Source organism: Heptranchias perlo, chromosome 18, assembly GCF_035084215.1.
Source record: "Heptranchias perlo isolate sHepPer1 chromosome 18, sHepPer1.hap1, whole genome shotgun sequence".
In the NCBI taxonomy this organism is placed as follows: Eukaryota; Metazoa; Chordata; class Chondrichthyes; order Hexanchiformes; family Hexanchidae; genus Heptranchias; species Heptranchias perlo.
In genome coordinates this window covers 2,623,153-2,642,645 of record NC_090342.1, presented here as the reverse complement: position 1 = coordinate 2,642,645, position 19,493 = coordinate 2,623,153, and the positions used below count along the sequence as shown (strand labels likewise).

Sequence of the window (19,493 nt, the reverse complement as noted above, 5' to 3'; positions counted from 1 at the left end):
CTTCAATAATCCATCAATTGTAAAACACTTTGGAATGTAACGAGGGTGTGATCAGGTGCCAAATAAATTCAAGTTCCTTCTTGTAACTGGATGAAAAGCGTTACAGAATCATACAGCACAGAAGGAGGCCATTCGGCCCATCGTGCCTGTGCCGGTGCCGGCTCTTTGAAAGAGCTGTCCAATTCGCCCCACTCCCCCATAGCCCTGCAAATATTGCTCCTTCAAGTGTTTATCAAATTCCCCTTTGAAAGTTATCATTGAATCTGCTTCTACCGCCGTCCCAGGCACTGCAATCTGTAATTGGTGTGGCAAATATTCCTTCATAAACCCAATCAGGACATGCAACGGAGGTCCTGCTGGTTTTCGAACCTCCTTTGAACGGAGGTTCATTGGGCTCAGTGGGTGATTGTTATAGTTGAGAAGGTTAAGAGGAGATTTGATTGAGGTGTTCAAAATCATGAAGGGTTTTGATAGAGTAGACAGAGATAAACTGTTTCCACTGGCAGGAGGGTCGGTAATCAAAGGATGCAGATTTAAGATAATTGGCAAAAAAGGCGGGGGGAGGGGAGAACTTTTTTTACGCAGCGAGTTGTTCTGATCTGGAATGAGCTGCCTGAAAGGGCGGTGGAAGCAGATTCAATAATAACTTTCAAAAGAGAATTGGATAAATACTTGAAATGGAAAAATTTGCAGGACTATGGAGAAAGCACAGGTGAATGGGACTAATTGGATAGCTCTTCCAAAGGGCCAGCACAGGCTCAATGGGCCAAATGGCCTCCTTCTGCGCTGTATGATTCTATGATAAGGACACTTGCCCTAGAGGTGGCTTTTAAGGGCACTCTGAGGTAGGGTTTCTCTATTGCTTCATCTCAAGGGTCAGGAAATGAGACAACACACGAGGAGTGTTGAGATATCGGCCGTCTGAACCTACCGTTCCTACTGAGATTTCCAAAACCGGGTGACGACCATTGTCATGTCATCGCTCAATCACCGGGTCTTTCAACTTTGACGGGGGTGTAAAGCCGACGTTATCGATCAGCTGCCCCCTTTCCCAACCCCCTCGGACGTTCCGCCCATTTTAATTTGCAGACTCATCAACTCTTGCATAGATCCAACGGGCCTCAATGATTTTATGAAAAGAGTAAGTTGATTTCCGTATGTGCATCAACATTTACCCTTACAATTACCAACAACAACAACTTGCATTTGTACAGTGCCTTTAACATGGTAAAACATCCCAAGGCGCTTCACAGGAGTGTAATCAGACAAAATTTGATACTGAGCCACAGAAGGCGATATTAGGAGATAAGAGGTAGGTTTTAAGGAGCGTCTTAAAGGAGGAGAGAGAGGTAGAGAGGTTTAGGGAGGGAATTCCAGAGCTTAGGGCCCAGGCAGCTGAAGGCACGGCCGCCAATGGTGGGGTGAAGGATACGGGGAGCAGAGTTTTGGAAGAGTTTAAGTTTATGGAGGGTGGAAGGTGGGAGCATTGAAATAGTTAAGTCCAGAGGTAAAATATGCATGGACGAGGGTTTCAGACGGGTGACGTTACGGAGGTGGAAGTAGGCGGTCTTGGTAATGGAGAGGATATAGAAATGTCCAGGGAAATCTCACCTCTCCCTGGGCCAGCTAATTATTTTAACATTTCACACCGTTCATTGAACAGCTCAAGACTCATTGAATGTTACAGTAATAGGAACATAGGAACAGGAGGAGGCCATTCAGCCCCTCAAGCCTGTTCCGCCATTCAATTAGACCATGGCTGATCTGTATCTTAACTCTATCTATCAGCCTTTCTGGGACGTTATCTGTGTCCTCTTCCATGAAGATAGAACCAAAGTATTTGTTTAATTGCTCTGCCATTTCCCTGTTCCCCATTATAAATTCTCCTGTTTCTGACTGTGAGGGACCTACATTTGTCTTCACTAATCTTTTTCTTTTTACATACTTGTAGAAACTTTTACAGTCCACTTTTATGTTCCTTGCAAGTTTACTCTCATACTCTATTTTTCCCCTCTTAATCAATCTCTTGATCCTTTTTTGCTGAATTCTAAACTGTTCCCAATCCTCAGGCTTGCTACTTTTTCTGGCAACTTTATATGACTCCTCTTTGGATCTAATGCTGTCCTTAATTTCTTTTGTTAGCCATGGTTGGGCCGCATTTCCTTTTGTGTTTTTGCGCCAGAAAGCATTGTATAATTGTTACAATTCATGCATTCGTTCCTTAAATGTTAGCCATTGCCTATCCACCGTCATGCCTTTTAATGAAGCTTCCCAATCCATCATAGCCAACTCACTCCTCAAACCTTCGTAGTTTCCTTTGTTTAGATTTAGGACCCAAGTTTCAAATTGGACTACTTCACTTTCCATCTTAATGAAGGATTCTATCATGTTATGGTCACTCTTCCCTAAAGGACCCCACACAATAAGATTATTAATTAACCCCTTCTCATTGCTCAATACCCAATGTAGGATAGCCTGTTCACTGGTTGGCTCCTCAACGTACTGGTCTAAAAAACATCTCGTACACACTCCAGGAATTCATCCTCCACAGTATTATTGATAATTGAAACTACCGGATTGTCGTAAAAACCCATTTCGTTCACTAATGTCCTTTAGGGAAGGAAACCTGCCGTCCTTACCCGGTCTGGCCTAAATGTGACTCCAGACCCACAGCAATGTGGTTGATTCTTAATTGCCCTCTGAAATGGCCTAGCAAGCCACTCAGTTGTAAAATCTCGCTAAAAAAAGTCACAATAAGAATAAAACCGGACGGACCACCCGGCATCAGACCACTAGGCACCGGACATGACAAAGGCAAAACACCAAGCCCAGTCGACCCTGCAAAGTCCTCCTCACTAACATCTGGGGACTTGTGCAAAAATTGGGAGAGCTGTCCCACAGACTAGTCAAGCAACAGCCTGACATAGCCATACTCACAGAATCATATCTTTCAGCCAACGTCCCAGTCTCTTCCATCACCATCCCTGGGTATGTCCTGTCCCACCGGCAGGACAGACCCACCAGAGGTGGCGGTACAGTGATATACAGTCAGGAGGGAGTGGCCCTGGGAGTCCTCAACATTGACTCTGGACCCCATGAAATCTCGTGGCATCAGGTCAAACATGGGCAAGGAAACCTCCTGCTGATTACCACCTACCGCCCTCCCTCAGCTGATGAATCAGACCTCCTCCATGTTGAACACCACTTGGAGGAAGCACTGAGGGTAGCAAGGGCACAGAAAGTCCTCTGGGTGGGGGACTTCAATGTCCATCACCAAGAGTGGCTCGGTAGCACCACTACTGACCGAGCTGGCTGAGTCCTGAAGGACATAGCTGCCAGACTGGGCCTGCGGCAGGTGGTGAGCGAACGAACACGAGGGAAAAACTTACTTGACCTCGTCCTCACCAATCTACCTGTTGCAAATGCATCTGTCCATGACAGTATTGGTAGGAGTGACCACCGCACAGTCCTCGTGGAGATGAAGTCCCGTCTTCGCACTGAGGACACCATCCAACGTGTTGTGTGGCACTACCACCGTGCTAAATGGGATAGATTCAGAACAGATCTAGCAGCTCAAAACTGGGCCTCCGTGAGGCGCTGTGGGCCATCAGCAGCAGCAGAATTGTATTCCAGCACAATCTGTAACCTCATGGCCCGGCATATTCCTCACTCTACCATTACCAACAAGCCAGGGGATCAACCCTGGTTCAATGAGGAGTGCAGATGAGCATGCCAGGAGCAGTACCGAAAAATGAGGTGCCAACCTGGTGAAGCTACAACTCAGGACTACATGCATGCTAAACAGCGGAAGCAACATGCTATAGACAGAGCTAAGCGATTCCACAACCAACGAATCAGATCAAAGCTCTGCAGCCCTGCCACATCCAGTCGTGAATGGTGGTGGACAATTAAACAACTAACGGGAGGAGGAGGCTCTGTAAACATCCCCATCCTCAATGATGGCGGAGTCCAGCACGTGAGTGCAAAAGACAAGGCTGAAGCGTTTGCAACCATCTTCAGCCAGAAGTGCCGAGTGGATGATCCATCTCAGCCTCCTCCCGATATCCCCACCATCACGGAAGCCAGTCTTCAGCCAATTCGATTCACTCCACGTGATATCAAGAAACGGCTGAGTGCACTGGATACAGCAAAGGCTATGGGCCCCGACAACATCCTGGCTGTAGTGCTGAAGTCTTGTGCTTCAGAACTAGCTGCGCCTCTAGCCAAGCTGTTCCAGTACAGCTACAACACTGGCATCTACCCGACAATGTGGAAAATTGCCCAGGTATGTCCTGTCCACAAAAAGCAGGACAAATCCAATCCGGCCAATTACCGCCCCATCAGTCTACTCTCAAAGCGATGGAAGGTGTCGTCGACAGTGCTATCAAGCGGCACTTACTCAACAATAACCTGCTCACCGATGCTTGGTTTGGTTTCCGCCAGGACCACTCAGCTCCAGACCTCATTACAGCCTTGGTCCAAACATGGACAAAAGAGCTGAATTCCAGAGGTGAGGTGAGAGTGACTGCCCTTGACACCAAGGCAGCATTTGACCGAGTGTGGCACCAAGGAGCCCTCAATGGGAATCAGGGGGAAAACTCTCCAGTGGCTGGAGTCATACCTAGCACAAAAGAAGATGGTAGTGGTTGTTGGAGGCCAATCATCTCAGCCCCAGGGCATTGCTGCAGGAGTTCCTCAGGGCAGTGTCCTAGGCCCAACCATCTTCAGCTGCTTCATCAATGACCTTTCCTCCATCATAAGGTCAGAAATGGGGATGTTCGCTGATGATTGCACAGTCTTCAGTTCCACTCGCAACCCCTCAAATAATGAAGCAGTCCAAGCCCGCATGCAGCAAGACCTGAATAACATCCAGGCTTGGGCTGATAAGTGGCAAGTAACATTCGCGCCAGACAAGTGCCAGGGAATGACCATCTCCAACAAGAGAGAGTTGAACCACCTCCCCTCGACATTCAATGGCATTACCATCGCCGAATCCCCCACCATCAACATCCTGGGGGTCACCATTGACCAGAAACTTAACTGGACCAGCCATATAAATACTGTGGCTACGAGAGCAGGTCAGAGGCTAGGTATCCTGCGGCGGGTGACTCACCTCCTGACTCCCCAAAGCCTTTCCACCATCGACAAGGCACAAGTCAGGAGTGTGATGGAATACTCTCCACTTGTCTGGATGAGTGCAGCTCCAACAACACTCAAGAAGCTCGACACAATCCAGGACAAAGCAGCCCGCTTGATTGGTGCCCCATCCACCACCCTAAACATTCACTCTCTTCACCACTGGCGCACTGTGGCTGCAGTGTGTACCATCCACAGGATGCACTGCAGCAATTCGCCAAGGCTTCTTCGACAGCACCTGCGACCTCTACCACCTCGAAGGACAAGAGCAGCAGGTACATGGGAACAACACCACCTGCACGTTCCCCTCCAAGTCACACACCATCCCGACTTGGAAATATATCGCCGTTCCTTCATCGTCGCTGGGTCAAAATCCTGGAACTCCCTTCCTAACAGCACTGTGGGAGAACCTTCACCACACGGACTGCAGCGGTTCAAGAAGGCGGCTCACCACCACCTTCTCAAGGGCAATTAGGGATGGGCAATAACTGCCGTCCTCGCCAGCAATGCCCACATCCCATGAACAAACAAAAAAAAATTGTTTTAGCCAGTCTATATGCCGATTAATGTCACCCATGATCACTGTAGTACCCTTGTCAAATGCATCTCTAATTTCCTGTTTGATGCCGTCCCCTACATTACCACTACTGTTTGGAGGCCTATAGACAACTCCCACCAGTATTTTCTGCCCCTTGGTGCTTCTTAACTCCACCCAGATTGATTCTACATCTTGATTTTCTGAGCCAATATCCTTTCTCTGATTTCATCCTTTACTAACAATGCCAACCCACCTCCTTTTCCTTTTTGCCTGTCCTTCCTAAATATTGAATAATCTTCTATGTTCAAGGGAATACAAGCCTAGTCTATCAACCTGTCCTCATAATTTAACCCTGTTAGCCCCGGTATCATTCTGGTGAATCTTCGCTGCACCCCCTCCAAGGCCAATATATCCTTCCTGAGGTGCGGTGCCCAGAACTGAAAAAAGTCTCCGGATGGGGTCTGAACAAAGCTTTATACAACGGAAGCATCACTTCCTCCCCTTTGTATTCCAGCCCTCTTTCGATAAAGGCCAACATTCCATTGGCCTTTTAAATTATTTTTTGTACCTGTCCACCAGCTTTTGGTGATTTCTGTACTTGGACCCCTAAATCTCTCTGCTCCTCCAAAGTTCTCAGCTGCTCGCCATTTAGAATATAGTTATATGACCTATAAGATGTTGGAAGTCGCTTTATTACTGTGTCACTATATTAACAAGGCATGTCACAAAATGCTACATAAAATGATGGGAGTGGGGGACGAGGTTGTCCTGATTGTATGCTGTAACTTTGGGGCAAGAATTGTGGAAACTCTGAAAGCACAACATTTATCCCAAGTGTCCATGGCTCTGCCTCCGAATTTCTGGCAGACAATCAGAAGAATAATAGAGGACTTTAAAATTATGAAAGGGTTTGATAGGGTAGACGTAGAGAAGGTGTTTCCACTTGTGGGGACAGACCAGAACTAGGGGCCATAAATATAAGATAGTCACTAATAAATCCAATAGGGAATTCATTCTTTACCCAGAGAATGGTGAGAATGTGGAACTCGCTCCCACAAGGAGTAGTTGAGGCCAATAACATAGATGCAATGAAGGGGAAGCTGGAGAAACACATGAGGGAGAAAGGAATAGAAGGATATGCTGATAGGGTGAGATGAAGAGGGGAGAGGGGAGGCTCATGTGGAGCATAAACACTGGCACAGACCTGTTGGTCCGAATGGCCTGTTTCTGTGCTGTAAATTCTATGTAATTGCCTTGGAAATTCATCCCCAGTGAGCTATGAAATTAATTTTCTTCTCTGTCTTTTTCCCTTCCTTTTCTTTTTTCTCTCTTTATTCTCTATTTTGTCCTGTGCTTTCCACTATTTCATATTTACTTGGCCTGAACTTGCCTTGGCCCAACCGACCATTCACATTACTTAAAGTAAACCTCTGATTAGCTGATCGCTGGCTTTAAAGTCAATGTTTTCAGCCAATCAGGAGCCAGATTAGTAAAGCCTGCCCTGATCACTTCAACAGAGAAATAATTATTTTGTCTGCTTTTATCAGGCAACTTGTCTGACTGCAGGAACTAAGAATTTTTTGTTCTCGGGATGTGGCCGGCATTTATTGGCCATCAACCGTGACTCAGTGGGTAGCACTCTTGCCTGTGAGTTAGAAGGTCGTGGGTTAATAATCCCACTCCAGAGACTTGAACACAAAATCTGGCTTGACACTCCCAGTGCAGTATTGAGGGAGTGCTGCACTGTTGGAGGTGCTGTCTTTTGGATGAGACATTAATCCAATGCCCCGTTTGCCCTCTCAGGTGGACGTAAAAGATCACAAGGCACTAATTTCGAAGAAGAGCAGGGGAGTTCTCCCTGGTGTCCTGGGACCAATATTTATCCCTCATCCAACATCACTAAAAACAGATTATCTGGTCATTATCACATTGCTGTTTGTGGGATCTTGCTGTGCACAAATTGGCTGCTGCGTTTCCTACATTACAACAATGACTACACTTCAAAGGGCACTTTGGGACGTCATCGTGAGGTTGTGAAAGGCTCTGTATTCTATTGTCCATTCGTATTTACTATTTGCCCCGAGTTGCTGGTTTTGGACCTACTTCTTTGTAATGACGGTGCTCCCACAAATGGTGTTAGATAGGAAATTCCACAATATTGACCCAGCGATGATGAAGAGGATAATTAATCTGTCAGAATTGTTTGTCCCACCATTGACTTTTGGTTTAAAAAGCATAATTGTATTAATTTCTGCCACTATTTGTTGTAAAACTTTAATGTTGACAGTGTTGTGGCCTTAAGAATCATCCCTTTAATTATTGCTTTCTAGTTGATAGGACTCATCATATTGCTACTGGCATTTTGGTTTCGTTTTGATCAAAGGACAAGCAGCCTTTTCCAAGTTGCTGAGCATGCGGACAACTTCAAAATTGGTGAGTTATTGAAGAGGTTTTTTGCATGTTGTGAACTGCAATTAATGCCTGAATTCTGGCTGCTTAAAACCTCGGTCCCTCTCAAACTTCGTTTCTTCTTCCTGCTCTCCAAGATCCCTAACTGCTGCACACTTTTCTCCAGACAGGTAGACTCTGCAACCAGGAGTCATTCATTGTCCACACTCATACCTGAATAATGACAACAGACCACTTGAGTTGGTGTGTCTGTGTATATGTATGTGTGTGTGGGTGTGTGGGTGGGTATGTGTGTGTGTGTGGGTGTGTGGGTGGGTATGTGTGTGTGTGTGGGTGTGTGGGTGGGTATGTGTGTGTGTGTGTGGGTGTGTGTGGGGGAGGAGGGGGGGTTGAGGTGAGAACATTGGAAGGGAAGTGCAAGGGGAAAAATAAAAATAAAATTACCCAAACTGGTTCATTCTAATTTCCCATTCCTCCCTGTCAGGAAGGACCTTTCTCCACTTGGAATTTATCCCGATAGAATCATAGACTCTTACAGCACAGAAGGAGGCCATTCGGCCCATCGTGCCTGTGCTGACTCTTTGAGAGAACTATCCAATTAGTCCCACTCCTCTGCTCTTTCCCCATAGCCCTGCAAATGTTTCCCCTTCAAGTATTTATCCAATTCCCCTTTGAAAGTTATTATTGAATCTGCTTCCACCGCCCTTTCAGGCAGCGCATTCCAGATCAGAACAACTCGCTGCGTAAAAAAAAAATTCTCGTCATCTCCCATCTGGCTTTTTTTGTCAATTACCTTAAATCTGTGTCCTCTGCTTACTGACCCTCCTGCCAATGGAAATAGTTTCTCCTATTTACTCGATCAAAACTCTTCATGACTAACACATGATGTGGACTTCATCATGTATGGAATTGGAGCAAAGCCATGTTTGATATAACATGGTCACCTTCAATAGTTAACACTTTCCCATCCGAATGAAGATGGTCAACCAGAACTGATAAGCAGAACTGAGAGATTATACCTATCGGGAAAGACTGAACAGGCTGGCACTCTTTTCTCTAGAAAAGAGAAGGCTGAGGGGTGACCTGATAGAGGTCTTTAAGATAAAATGAAAGGGTTTGATAGGGTATTGCAGGGAAGACCAGAACTCAAGGCCATAAATATAAGATAGTCACTAATAAATCCAATAGGGAATTCAGAAGAAACTTCTTTACCCAGAGAGTGGTGAGAATGTGGAACTCGCTCCCATAGTTGAGGTAAATAGCGTAGATGCATTTAAGGGGAATCTAGATAAACACAAGAGGGAGAAAGGAATAGAAGGATATGCTGATAGGGTGAGATGAAATAGGGAGGGAGGAGGCTCGTGTGGAGAATAAACACCAGCATAGACCAGTTGGGCCAAATGGCCTGTTTCTGTGCTGTACATTCTATGTAACCAGATCATAAGTCACAATTCCTAAAATACACCAGTTTCACTCTGTAAAATCACTCTGTTCAGCTCTGGACTACTTAGCCAATTCTGAATCCATGTTGCTACTGCCCCCTTTATTTCATGGGCCGCAATCTTGATGACAAGCCTTCCTTGCGGTACTTTATCAAACGCCTTTTGAAAGTCCATATACACCACATTAACTGAATTGCCCTCATCGACCCTCTCTGTTACCTCATCAAAAAACTCTATCAGGTTAGTTAAACACAATTTGCCTTTAACAAATCTGTGCTGGCTTTCCTTAATTAATCCACACTTGTCCAAGTGACTGTTAATTCTGTCCTGGATTATCGTTTCTAAAAGTTTCCCCACCATCAGGGTTAAACTGACTGGCCTATAGTTGCTGGGTTTATCCTTACACCCTTTTTTGAACAAGGGTGTAACATTTGCAATTCTCCAGTCCTCTGGCACCACCTCCATATCTACGGATGTTTGGAAGATTATGGCCAGTATCTCCGCAATTTCCACCCTTCCTTCCCTCAGCAACCTAGGATGCATCCCATCCAGACCGGGTGACTTATCTACTTTAAGTACAGCCAGCCTTTCTAGTACCTCTTCTTTATTAATTTTTAGCCCACCCAGTATCTCAATTACATCTTCCTTTACTGAGACTCTGGCAGCATTTTCTTCCTTGGTAAAGACAGATGCAAAGTACTCATTTAGTACCTCAGCCATGCCCACTACCTCTATTTGTAGATCTCCTTTATGGTCCCTAATCAGCCCCACCCCTCCTCTTACTACCCGTTTACTATTTATGTGCCTGTAGAAGACTTTTGGATTCCCCTTTATGTTAGCGGCCAGTCTATTCTCATACTCTCTCTTTGCCCCTCTTATTTTCTTTCTCACTTCCCCTCTGAACTTTCTACATTCTGCCTGGTTCTCATTTGTGTTATCAACATCTGTCATACGCCCCTTTTTTCTGCTTCATCTTACTCTCTATCGCTTTTGACAACCAGGGAGCTCTGGCTTTAGTTGCTCTACCTTTCTCCCTCCAAGGAGAAGAACCCCAGCTTCTCCAGTCTATCCACGTAACTGAAATCCCTCATCCCTGGAACCATTCTAGTAAATCTTTTCTGCACCCTCTCTAAGGCCTTCACATCATTCTTAAAGTGCAGTGCCCAGAATTGGACACAATACTCCAGTTATGGTCGAACCAGTGTTTTATAAAAGTACTTGAAAGTAAAACATTTGCAGGGCTACGGGGATAGAGCGGGGGAGTGAGACTAGCTGGATTGCTCTTACATAGACCCGGCGAGGACTCGATGGGCCGAATGGCCTCCTTCCGTGCTGTAACCTTTCTATGATTCTATGATTCTAGAGCAGAGAAGGTTGAGAGGAGATTTGATAGAAGTGTTCAAAATCATGAAGGGTTTAGATAAAATAAATAAAGAGAAACTGTTCCCATTGGTGGAAGTGTCGAGAACCAGAGGACACAGATTTAAGGTGATTGGCAAAAGAACCAAAGGCGACATGAGGAAAAACTTTTTACACAGCAAGTAGTTATGATCTGGAATGCACTGCCTGAAAGGGCGGTGGAAGCAGATTCAATCGTGGCTTTCAAAAAGGAATTGGATAAATACTTGAAGGGAAAAAAATTGCAGGGCCATGGGGAAAGAGCGGGGGAATGGGACTAACTGGATTGCTCTTACAAAGAGCCGGCACGGGCTTGACGGGCCGAATGGCTCCTTTTGTGCTGTAACCATTCTATGATTCTATAATTCTAACTACACGTTACCGATTTATTATGTGGTATATTAGTTGGAACAACTCATTACTTTATCGACAAGAGACAAACTCGACTTACTCTTATATTTGAAACTGTGGCCGATGGAGTCCAATGCGGGGAAGTGTGAGGTCATCCATTTTGGAGCTAAGAAAGATAGATCAGAGTATTTTCTAAATGGTGAGAAGCTCGGAACTGTGGAGGAGCAGAGAGATTTAGAGGTTCAAGTACAGAAACCACTAAAAGCTAGTGGACAGGTACAAAAAATAATTAAAATGGCCAATGGAATGTTGGCCTTTATCTCAAGAGGGCTGGAATACAAAGGGGTGGAAGTTACAATACAGTTTATATAAAGCTCTGGTCAGACCCCATCTGGAGACTGCATTCAGTTCTGGGCACCGCATCTCAGGAAGGATATATTGGCCTGGGAGGGGGTGCAGTGCAGATTCACCAGAATGATACCGGGGCTAACAGGGTTAAATTATGAGGACAGGTTGCACAGACTCGGCTTGTATTTCTTTGAATTTTGAAGATTAAGGGGTGATCTAATTGAGGTGTTCAAGATGATTAAAGGATTTGATAGGGTAGATAGAGAGAAACTATTTCCTCTGGTGAGGGGGACTCCAGAACAAGGGGGCAGAACCTTAAAATTAGAGCCGGGTCGTTCAGGGGTGATGTCAGGAATCACTTCTTCACACAAAGGGGAGTGGAAATCTGGAACTCTCTCCCCCAAAAAGCTGTTGGGGCTGGGGGTCAATTGAAAATTTCAAAACTGAGATTGATGGATTTTTGTTGGGTAAGGGGTATAAAGGGTGACGGAGCTAAGGCGGGTAAATGGAGTTAAGATACAGATCAGCCTCGGTCTAATTGAATGGCGGAACAGGCTCAAGATTCTCACGTGTGAGACTTGAGTTTGGACCCGCCCTGGTACATAGTCAAGCGTGATATTTGTATCGATCACACTTCCTCGTGCAAATGCCGAAGACGTAAAAGTACCAGTTACACACGTGAAATGCACAGATCACGGTGCAGCTCAGATTCGTGGCCGTCCTATTGGACAAGGTCAAGTTGGGACTGACCGAGCTGGAGACACGGATATCAACAGGATGGGCCCACATCCTCGTCATCCTGTCCACATCTCTCACTGATTGCTTTTAAACAATTACATGGAGTAGCTGAGCTGATACGTCCAACCCTGCCCTTCCTTCATATGATTAGCTCTTGTTCTGATTGAGAATTCACAACTCAATCTTCATATTGGCCTGGGAGGGGGTGCAGTGCAGATTCACCAGAATGATACCGGGGCTTAAAGAGTTAACTTATGAGGACAGGTTGCACAGACTTGGTTTGTATTCCCTTGAGTTTAGAAGATCTAATCGGGGTGTTTAAAATGATAAAGGGATTCGATAAGGCAGATACAGAGAAACTATGTCATCTAGTGGGGGATCAAGAGCAAGGGGGCATAACCATAAAATAATGCCAGGCTGTTCAGGAGCGAAATCAGGAAGCATTTCTTCACACAAAGGGGAGTGGAAATCTGGAACTCTCTCCCCCCAAAAAGTTGTTGAGGCTGGGGGTCAATTGAAAATGTCAAAACTGAGATTGATAGATTTTTGTAGGGTAAGAGTTTTAAGGGATATGGAGCAAAGGCGGGTAAATGGAGTCCAGGTGCAGATCAGCCCTGATCTCATTGAACGGTTTGAGGGGCTGAATGGCCTCCTCCTGTTCCTTTGTTTCTATATACTCTCCCAAGCCTCCCTCCACCACCACCCCAAGGATGGCTGAATGATTTTTCTCTCATTTCCTCATGCTGATTATTGGCTGTGAGCACAACTGAAAGTAACAGTAGCGGTAGAAGGTCTGTCGATACTCTCTGCTTATCTCGCTAATGCTGGGGAAATATTTCCCCTGTTGTTTAAAGGCAGTGATGACAGAACTGGATTAAAACTCAACCTCAAAAAAAAGGAAGTGAAATTAATAACATTTGTGAAAAATCTGCTGATGTGCATTAAGCCCTTGTTATCAGAGAAAGATGTGTTGGTTTTATGCTGGTAAAATTATAATAACCAGGTGGGAGTGAGTTCACCTGCTTAGCTGGTGCAGCAAACCTTTTGGCAGAATACTCGCTCAGCTCAGTTCAGGGCTGCTTTTGGTCACAGTGGGCCTGAGTACTGATCCCACTGACTACCTACAGCTTTTCTTCCTTCCTTTCTTCCTTCCCTCCCTTCTTCTGTTCTCTCCTTTCTTTGTTTTCTCCTTCCTTCTCTCCTTCCTTTCCTCCTTCCCTCCTTTATTCCTTCCTTTCTTTATTTCCTCTTTCCTCCCTTTCTTCCTTCACTTACTTCTTCTTTCCCTCTCTTCCTTCCCTCCTTCCATCCTTCCCTTCTTGCTTCCCCTTCTCTCTTCTTTTTTTCCTTCATTTTCCCCTTCCTTCTTTTCCCTTCCTTTTTTCCTTCACTCCTTCCAACTCTTCTTCCTTCCGTTGTTTCTTCCCTCCTTTATTCCTTCTTTCCTACCTTTCTTCCTGCACGGGGAGCATTGGAGTAATCAAGTGTGGAGGTGACAAAAGCCTGGATAAGGTAGCAGCAGGGGTTTGGGCTGAGGTCAGGGTGGAGGTGGGCATTGTTGATAAGGTGGAAATGAGCAGACTTGATGATGGAGGGTTTGTGGGGTAAGAAGTTCAGCTCAGGGTCCAACATAAAGCCACGGCAGTGTGTGGTTTTGTTCTGTCTGAGTGAGTGGCCGGGTGGGGGAATGGAATCAATGGCAGGGGGGCAGAATGTCTGGTGGGCACTGAGGATGTGGCTTAGCGATTCCCAGTGTTCAGTGGAAGGAAATTGTACCATCCAAGATTTGATGTCAGAACATGAAAACTTAAGAAATGGGAGCAGGGGTACGCCATACGGCCCCTCGAGCCTGCTCTGCCATTCAATAAGATCATGGCTGATCTTCTACCTCAACTCCTCTTTCCTGCCCGATCCCCATATCCCTTGATTCCCCTAGCGTCCAAAGATCTATCCATCTCAGCCTTGAATATTCTCAACGACTGAGCATCCACAGCCCTCCGGGGTAGAGAATTCCAAAGATTCACAACCCTCAGAGTGAAGAAATTCCTCTTCATCTCTGTCCTAAATGGCCGACCCTTTATCCTGAGACTATGCCCCCTAGTTCTAGACTCTCCAGCCAGAGTTAAACAGCGTCTCAGCATCTACCCTGTCAAGCCCTCTAAGAATTTTATATGTTTCAATTAGAGATCATCTCTTATTCTTCTAAACTCCAGAGAGTATAGGCCCATTCTACTCAACCTCTCCTCATAGGACAACCCTCTCATCCCAGGAATCAATCTAGTCAGATAAGAAGTCCGATAGCACGGGTGGGTGGGTGGGATGGGGGAGCGATTGTGGGACTGAGAGAAATGGTGGAGAGATAAAGTTAGATGCCATCAGCGTATTTATAGATACAGAAGCTGTCCCCATGTCTGCAGATGATGTTGTCAAGGGGCAGTATACACACAAGGAAGAGGAGGTGACCCAGGATGGGTCCTTGGGAGACCCTGGAGGTGACAGTGCGGGGGATGGAGGATTGCTGGAGGTATTCTGGCTTTGTCTGGACAGGGTGTGGTGGGACGATACAAGGGTAGTCCCACAGAGCTGGACAACAGAGGAGAGCAGGTGGGGGAGATTGCAATAGTCAACCTTGTAAACATTGTGGAGAAACCAAGGAGGACAAAGAGGGATATCGCACCTAGTCACCGACTCCATCCCTCTCCCTGGCCACTGTTTGAGGCTGAACCAGACCATTCACAATTTGGCATCCTATCTGACCCTGAGATGACCACTTATCCACCCCATCTCCAGGACTGCCTACTTGCACCTATGTACCATCAGAGGGTGGTGAATCTTTGGAATTCTCCACCCCAGAGGGCTGTGGATGCTGAGTCATTGAATATATTCAGGGCTGAGATCGATAGATTTTTGGACTCGAGGCTCTAGGGGAATCAAGGGATATGGGGATTGGGCAGGAAAGTGGAGTTGAGGTCGAAGATCAGCCATGATCTTATTGAATGACGGAGCAGGCTCGAGGGGCCGTATGGCCTACTCCTGCTCCTATTTCTTATGTTCTTATTCACAACCCTCTGAGTGAAGAAATTCTTCCTCATCTCAGTCTTAAACGGCCGACCCCTTATCCTGAGACTATGCTCCCTAGTTCTAGACTCCCCAGCCATGGGACACAACCTCTCAGCATCGACCCTGTCAAGCCCCCTCAGAAGCTTGTATGTTTCAATGAGATCAACTCTCATTCTTCTAAACTCCACGAGACTGATGAGAGATGGGTGGGAATTTGAACAGGAGAGCTGGGCATGGGACACGCTGAAGGACTTTAAAGGGGAAAGGGGGGTATGAGATGGAGCAATAATCAAACAAGACTTTAAAAAGTTCCTGTATTTTACAAATTCTGCTTTTCCCCTAGGTATCTATGCCATGTGGGCAGCGGGAGGTTTGTTGTTGGTTGCAGGTTTCACTGGATATTTCAGTGTAACTCGGGAATCTAAATGTTTGCTTTGGATTGTAAGTATTCACTCGTTATACTTGGAACTTGTAAATGTTATCAATACTTGTGCAGGTATATTAATAAAGAATAAAAAGTAACTTTATCTGAAATATATGTAGAAAGGGTGAGATGAAATAAGGAGGGAGAAGGCTCATGTGGAGAATAAACACTGGCACGGGCCAGCTGGTCCGAATGGGCTATTTTTGTGCTGGGAATTCTATTTAATTCTATGTAATCCATGCTACAGATTTCGGCTAGTTAGTACAAAATTCTGTGAAATGGTTTGAACCAACCTCAGTTGAATTCAGGGAAGGGGTTTAAATAGTGACCCAAGTGGGAGAGGGACAGACTGCTCTGATCATTATCTCTGGGAATTTCTCCCGGACTTCTCCCTACTCCAACACTGTAACTTTGGTACAAATCCTTCATTGATGGGATGAAGGGAGCAAAGAAAGTATAAAAAGCCAGAGGAGTGGTCAGAGAAAGGGATAGAATCAGTGACAAGGGAGCAGAGTTTCTCCCCTACAGGGAAAGCATATCTGGTTTAACATCCCTTTCCTTCTACTGTCAGTTTGATTCCTAATATCACACACCATGATTTCAAACAGTTTCCTCTAGAAAAGAGAAGACTGAGGGATGACCTGATAGAGGTCTTCAAGATTAAGGGTTTTGATAGGGTAGACGTGGAGAAGATGTTTCCACTTTCGGGGGAGACAAAAACTAGGGGCCATAAATAGAAGATAGTCACTAATAAATCCAACAGGGAATTCAGGAGAAACTTCTTTAACCCAGAGAGTGGTGAGAATGTGGAACTCGCTACCACAAGGAGTAGTTGAGGCGAATAGTGTAGATACATTTAAGGGGAAGCTCGATAAACACATGAGGAAGAAAGGAATAGAAGGATATGCTGATAAGGTGAGATGAAGTAGGGAGGGAGGAGGCTCGTGTGGAGCATAAACACCGGGATAGACCTGTTGGGCTGAATGGCCTGTTTCTGTGCTGTAAATTCTATGTAATTCTATGTATCAGTAATTTGAGCCTTTAGTTCTGGGTATGTGTAATGTACTGTGCAGAAAATCCCATCATTTCCTGTTCAGCTGTCTACATTGACTGATTCGGAAATTTATAGATGTGTGACAGATCTTATGCGGAAGAGCAATTTGTTTAAAAATAGAACCCACTCAACAATACTCTACTGAAACAGAGTTTTCTCTTTGGTTTTATTATAATCCACTGCTCTGTGACTCTCCTTTGAGGGGGTTACAACTGTAGAATGCCTTATTATCACATCGTTCACCTGACGAAGGGGGAAGCCTCCGAAAGCTTGTGAATTTAAAATAAAATTGCTGGACTATAACTTGGTGTTGTAAAATTGTTTACAATTGTCAACCCCAGTCCATCACCGGCATCTCCACATCATTATTATCTTCAGTGATGATTATGAAAACTTTTTGGACTTATGAACTAAAAGGGCCAACAAAAGAAACAATAAAACAGAATCAGCGATGACTTCGTCCTAACTCATTTATTAATGGTGTTTACATGATGTAATTCACGGCACTGACTACACAGCTGCAATACTAAATGATCTTTTCCTGCAACCAGAAACTAGGAGAAACTGTCAAACTATTTGAAACAGTGCCAAACTACATTAAACTGTGCCAAACTATGTTAATCTGTATCAAACTATTTTGAACGGTGTTAAACTGTGACAAACTATTTTAAACAGTGTCAAACTATGTTAAAACTGTGACAAACTATTTTAAACAGTGTCAAACTATGTTAAACTGTGACAAACTATTTTAAACAGTGTCAAACGATGTTAAACAGTGTCAAACTATTTTAAACAGTGTCAAACTATGTTAAAATGTGCCAAACTATGTTAAACAGTGTCAAACCATATTAAACTGTGCCAAACTATGTTAAACAGTGTCAAACTATTTTAAACAGTGTCAAACCATATTAAACTGTGCCAAACTATGTTAAACAGTGTCAAACCATATTAAACTGTGCCAAACTATGTTAAACAGTGTCAAACTATTTTAAACAGTGTCAAACCATAATAAACTGTGCCAAACTATGTTAAACAGTGTCAAACTATTTTGAACAGTGTTAAACTGTGTTAAACCAAGTCAAGCCATGTGAAACTATGGTCCTGAACTTGCTGGGTCCCATTCCTGCACAGAGCAGACCCACCTCTGCTCTAGCCCCAGACCCTGTCCCACATCCCAGGGAGGGGTCATTTCTGATCTGGCCTGGGCCCCCGGTGCCTGCACGAGTGCATCAGCAGTGCCTGCCCCAGTCCAATCAGATCCACCCTTCTAAGGCAAGGTTGTCCAATAGAAATCGCTGTCTAGCCCCAGGTGAGGCCATGGCGACACCGTTTTACCCACAGGCACTAATTTTAGTGGAAAACTCCTCAAACACAACACAGGTCTTCACACGGGGATATTTACTTAACAAACATCTCCCACCATTCAGTAATGATGTGGAGATGCCGGTGATGGACTGGGGTTGACAATTGTAAACAATTTTACAACACCAAGTTATAGTCCAGCAATTTTATTTTAAATTCACAAGCTTTCGGAGGCTTCCCCCTTCGTCAGGTGAACGATTTTCACATCGTTCACCTGAGGAAGGAGGAAGCCTCCGAAAGCTTGTGAATTTAAAATAAAATTGCTGGACTATAACTTGGTGTTGTAAAATTGTTTACAACCATTCAGTAACCAAGGGAGTAAAGCACTCACAACGATCGAAAAACACTCGCACACTCTGCTTTTTGTCTCACCATTTCACCAATAAATAATAAAAAGGTTGAAGTTCACATGCACACGCCGCGCGAATATGAGTATTGAGATCACATGATCAACGATGGTGTCTGTTACTCATTTTTTATTTACTAATCAGAAATGTAATTAGCCACATCTGGATTGCCATTTAGCCACATCTGGATTGCCATTTAGCCACATGTGGCTAATGGCGAACATATCGGACAACATTAACATTGGTCAGGGTGAGTGGTGTCTTGCCATTCCACCTCATGACTTGGGAGTTGCAGGGACAAAAAATCTGCCTTCGCCCCCCCCCACCAAACTGTGACCAGAATTTAAAGATCCGGTTTAAATGGGGGCAGGATTCCGGCAGGTTTGCGCCCTCTCCCGACCCAGGAACTTCAGGGCGTGTATATTTACTACAGTGAACTAGATCAAGTCAGACAATTTATTGTGCGAGTCCTGATTACCTGTATTTTGCTTACTGGAACCTTTCTCTTTCAGTACTTCGCTCTTCTTGTTGTTTTATTTCTGGTTGAAATGGGAGTTGCAATCTGGGCATTTGCACAAAAAGATAAGGTATGTTTATTTCATGCTTTTATTTCTGATTTTCAGTGTAAGATTTTTTTTTTGCCCAGAGATTGTTGAAAATCACACCAAAAATTCGTTCCTCTGATCTACATCCCTGAACATTGGCACAGAATATATCAAACGTTGGAATCTGATCGATTTATTAACAGCAATGTATCAAACCGGAGATACCACGATTCAAGTGCGATATTTATTAAAATGAGGTACACTTACAAAGGGTGTCTGTGGCAGAGTTAGATTATAACGGTGTAACAGGAGGTGCCAATTGCAAGTCAAAGTTTCTCACC

General features: G+C 44.8%; 1 protein-coding gene across 1 annotated transcript in view; it reads left to right on the top strand.

The window, feature by feature from the left end:
* Positions 1-19,493, top strand: part of LOC137334923 (CD9 antigen-like) — a 35,347-nt gene that overhangs the window by 1,992 nt on the left and 13,862 nt on the right. Inside the window, exons 2-4 of the mRNA XM_068000014.1 lie at positions 8,005-8,107; positions 15,764-15,861; positions 19,120-19,194. Of these exons, the coding sequence (XP_067856115.1) occupies positions 8,005-8,107; positions 15,764-15,861; positions 19,120-19,194 (276 nt within the window). The remainder of the gene's footprint in view (positions 1-8,004; positions 8,108-15,763; positions 15,862-19,119; positions 19,195-19,493) is intronic.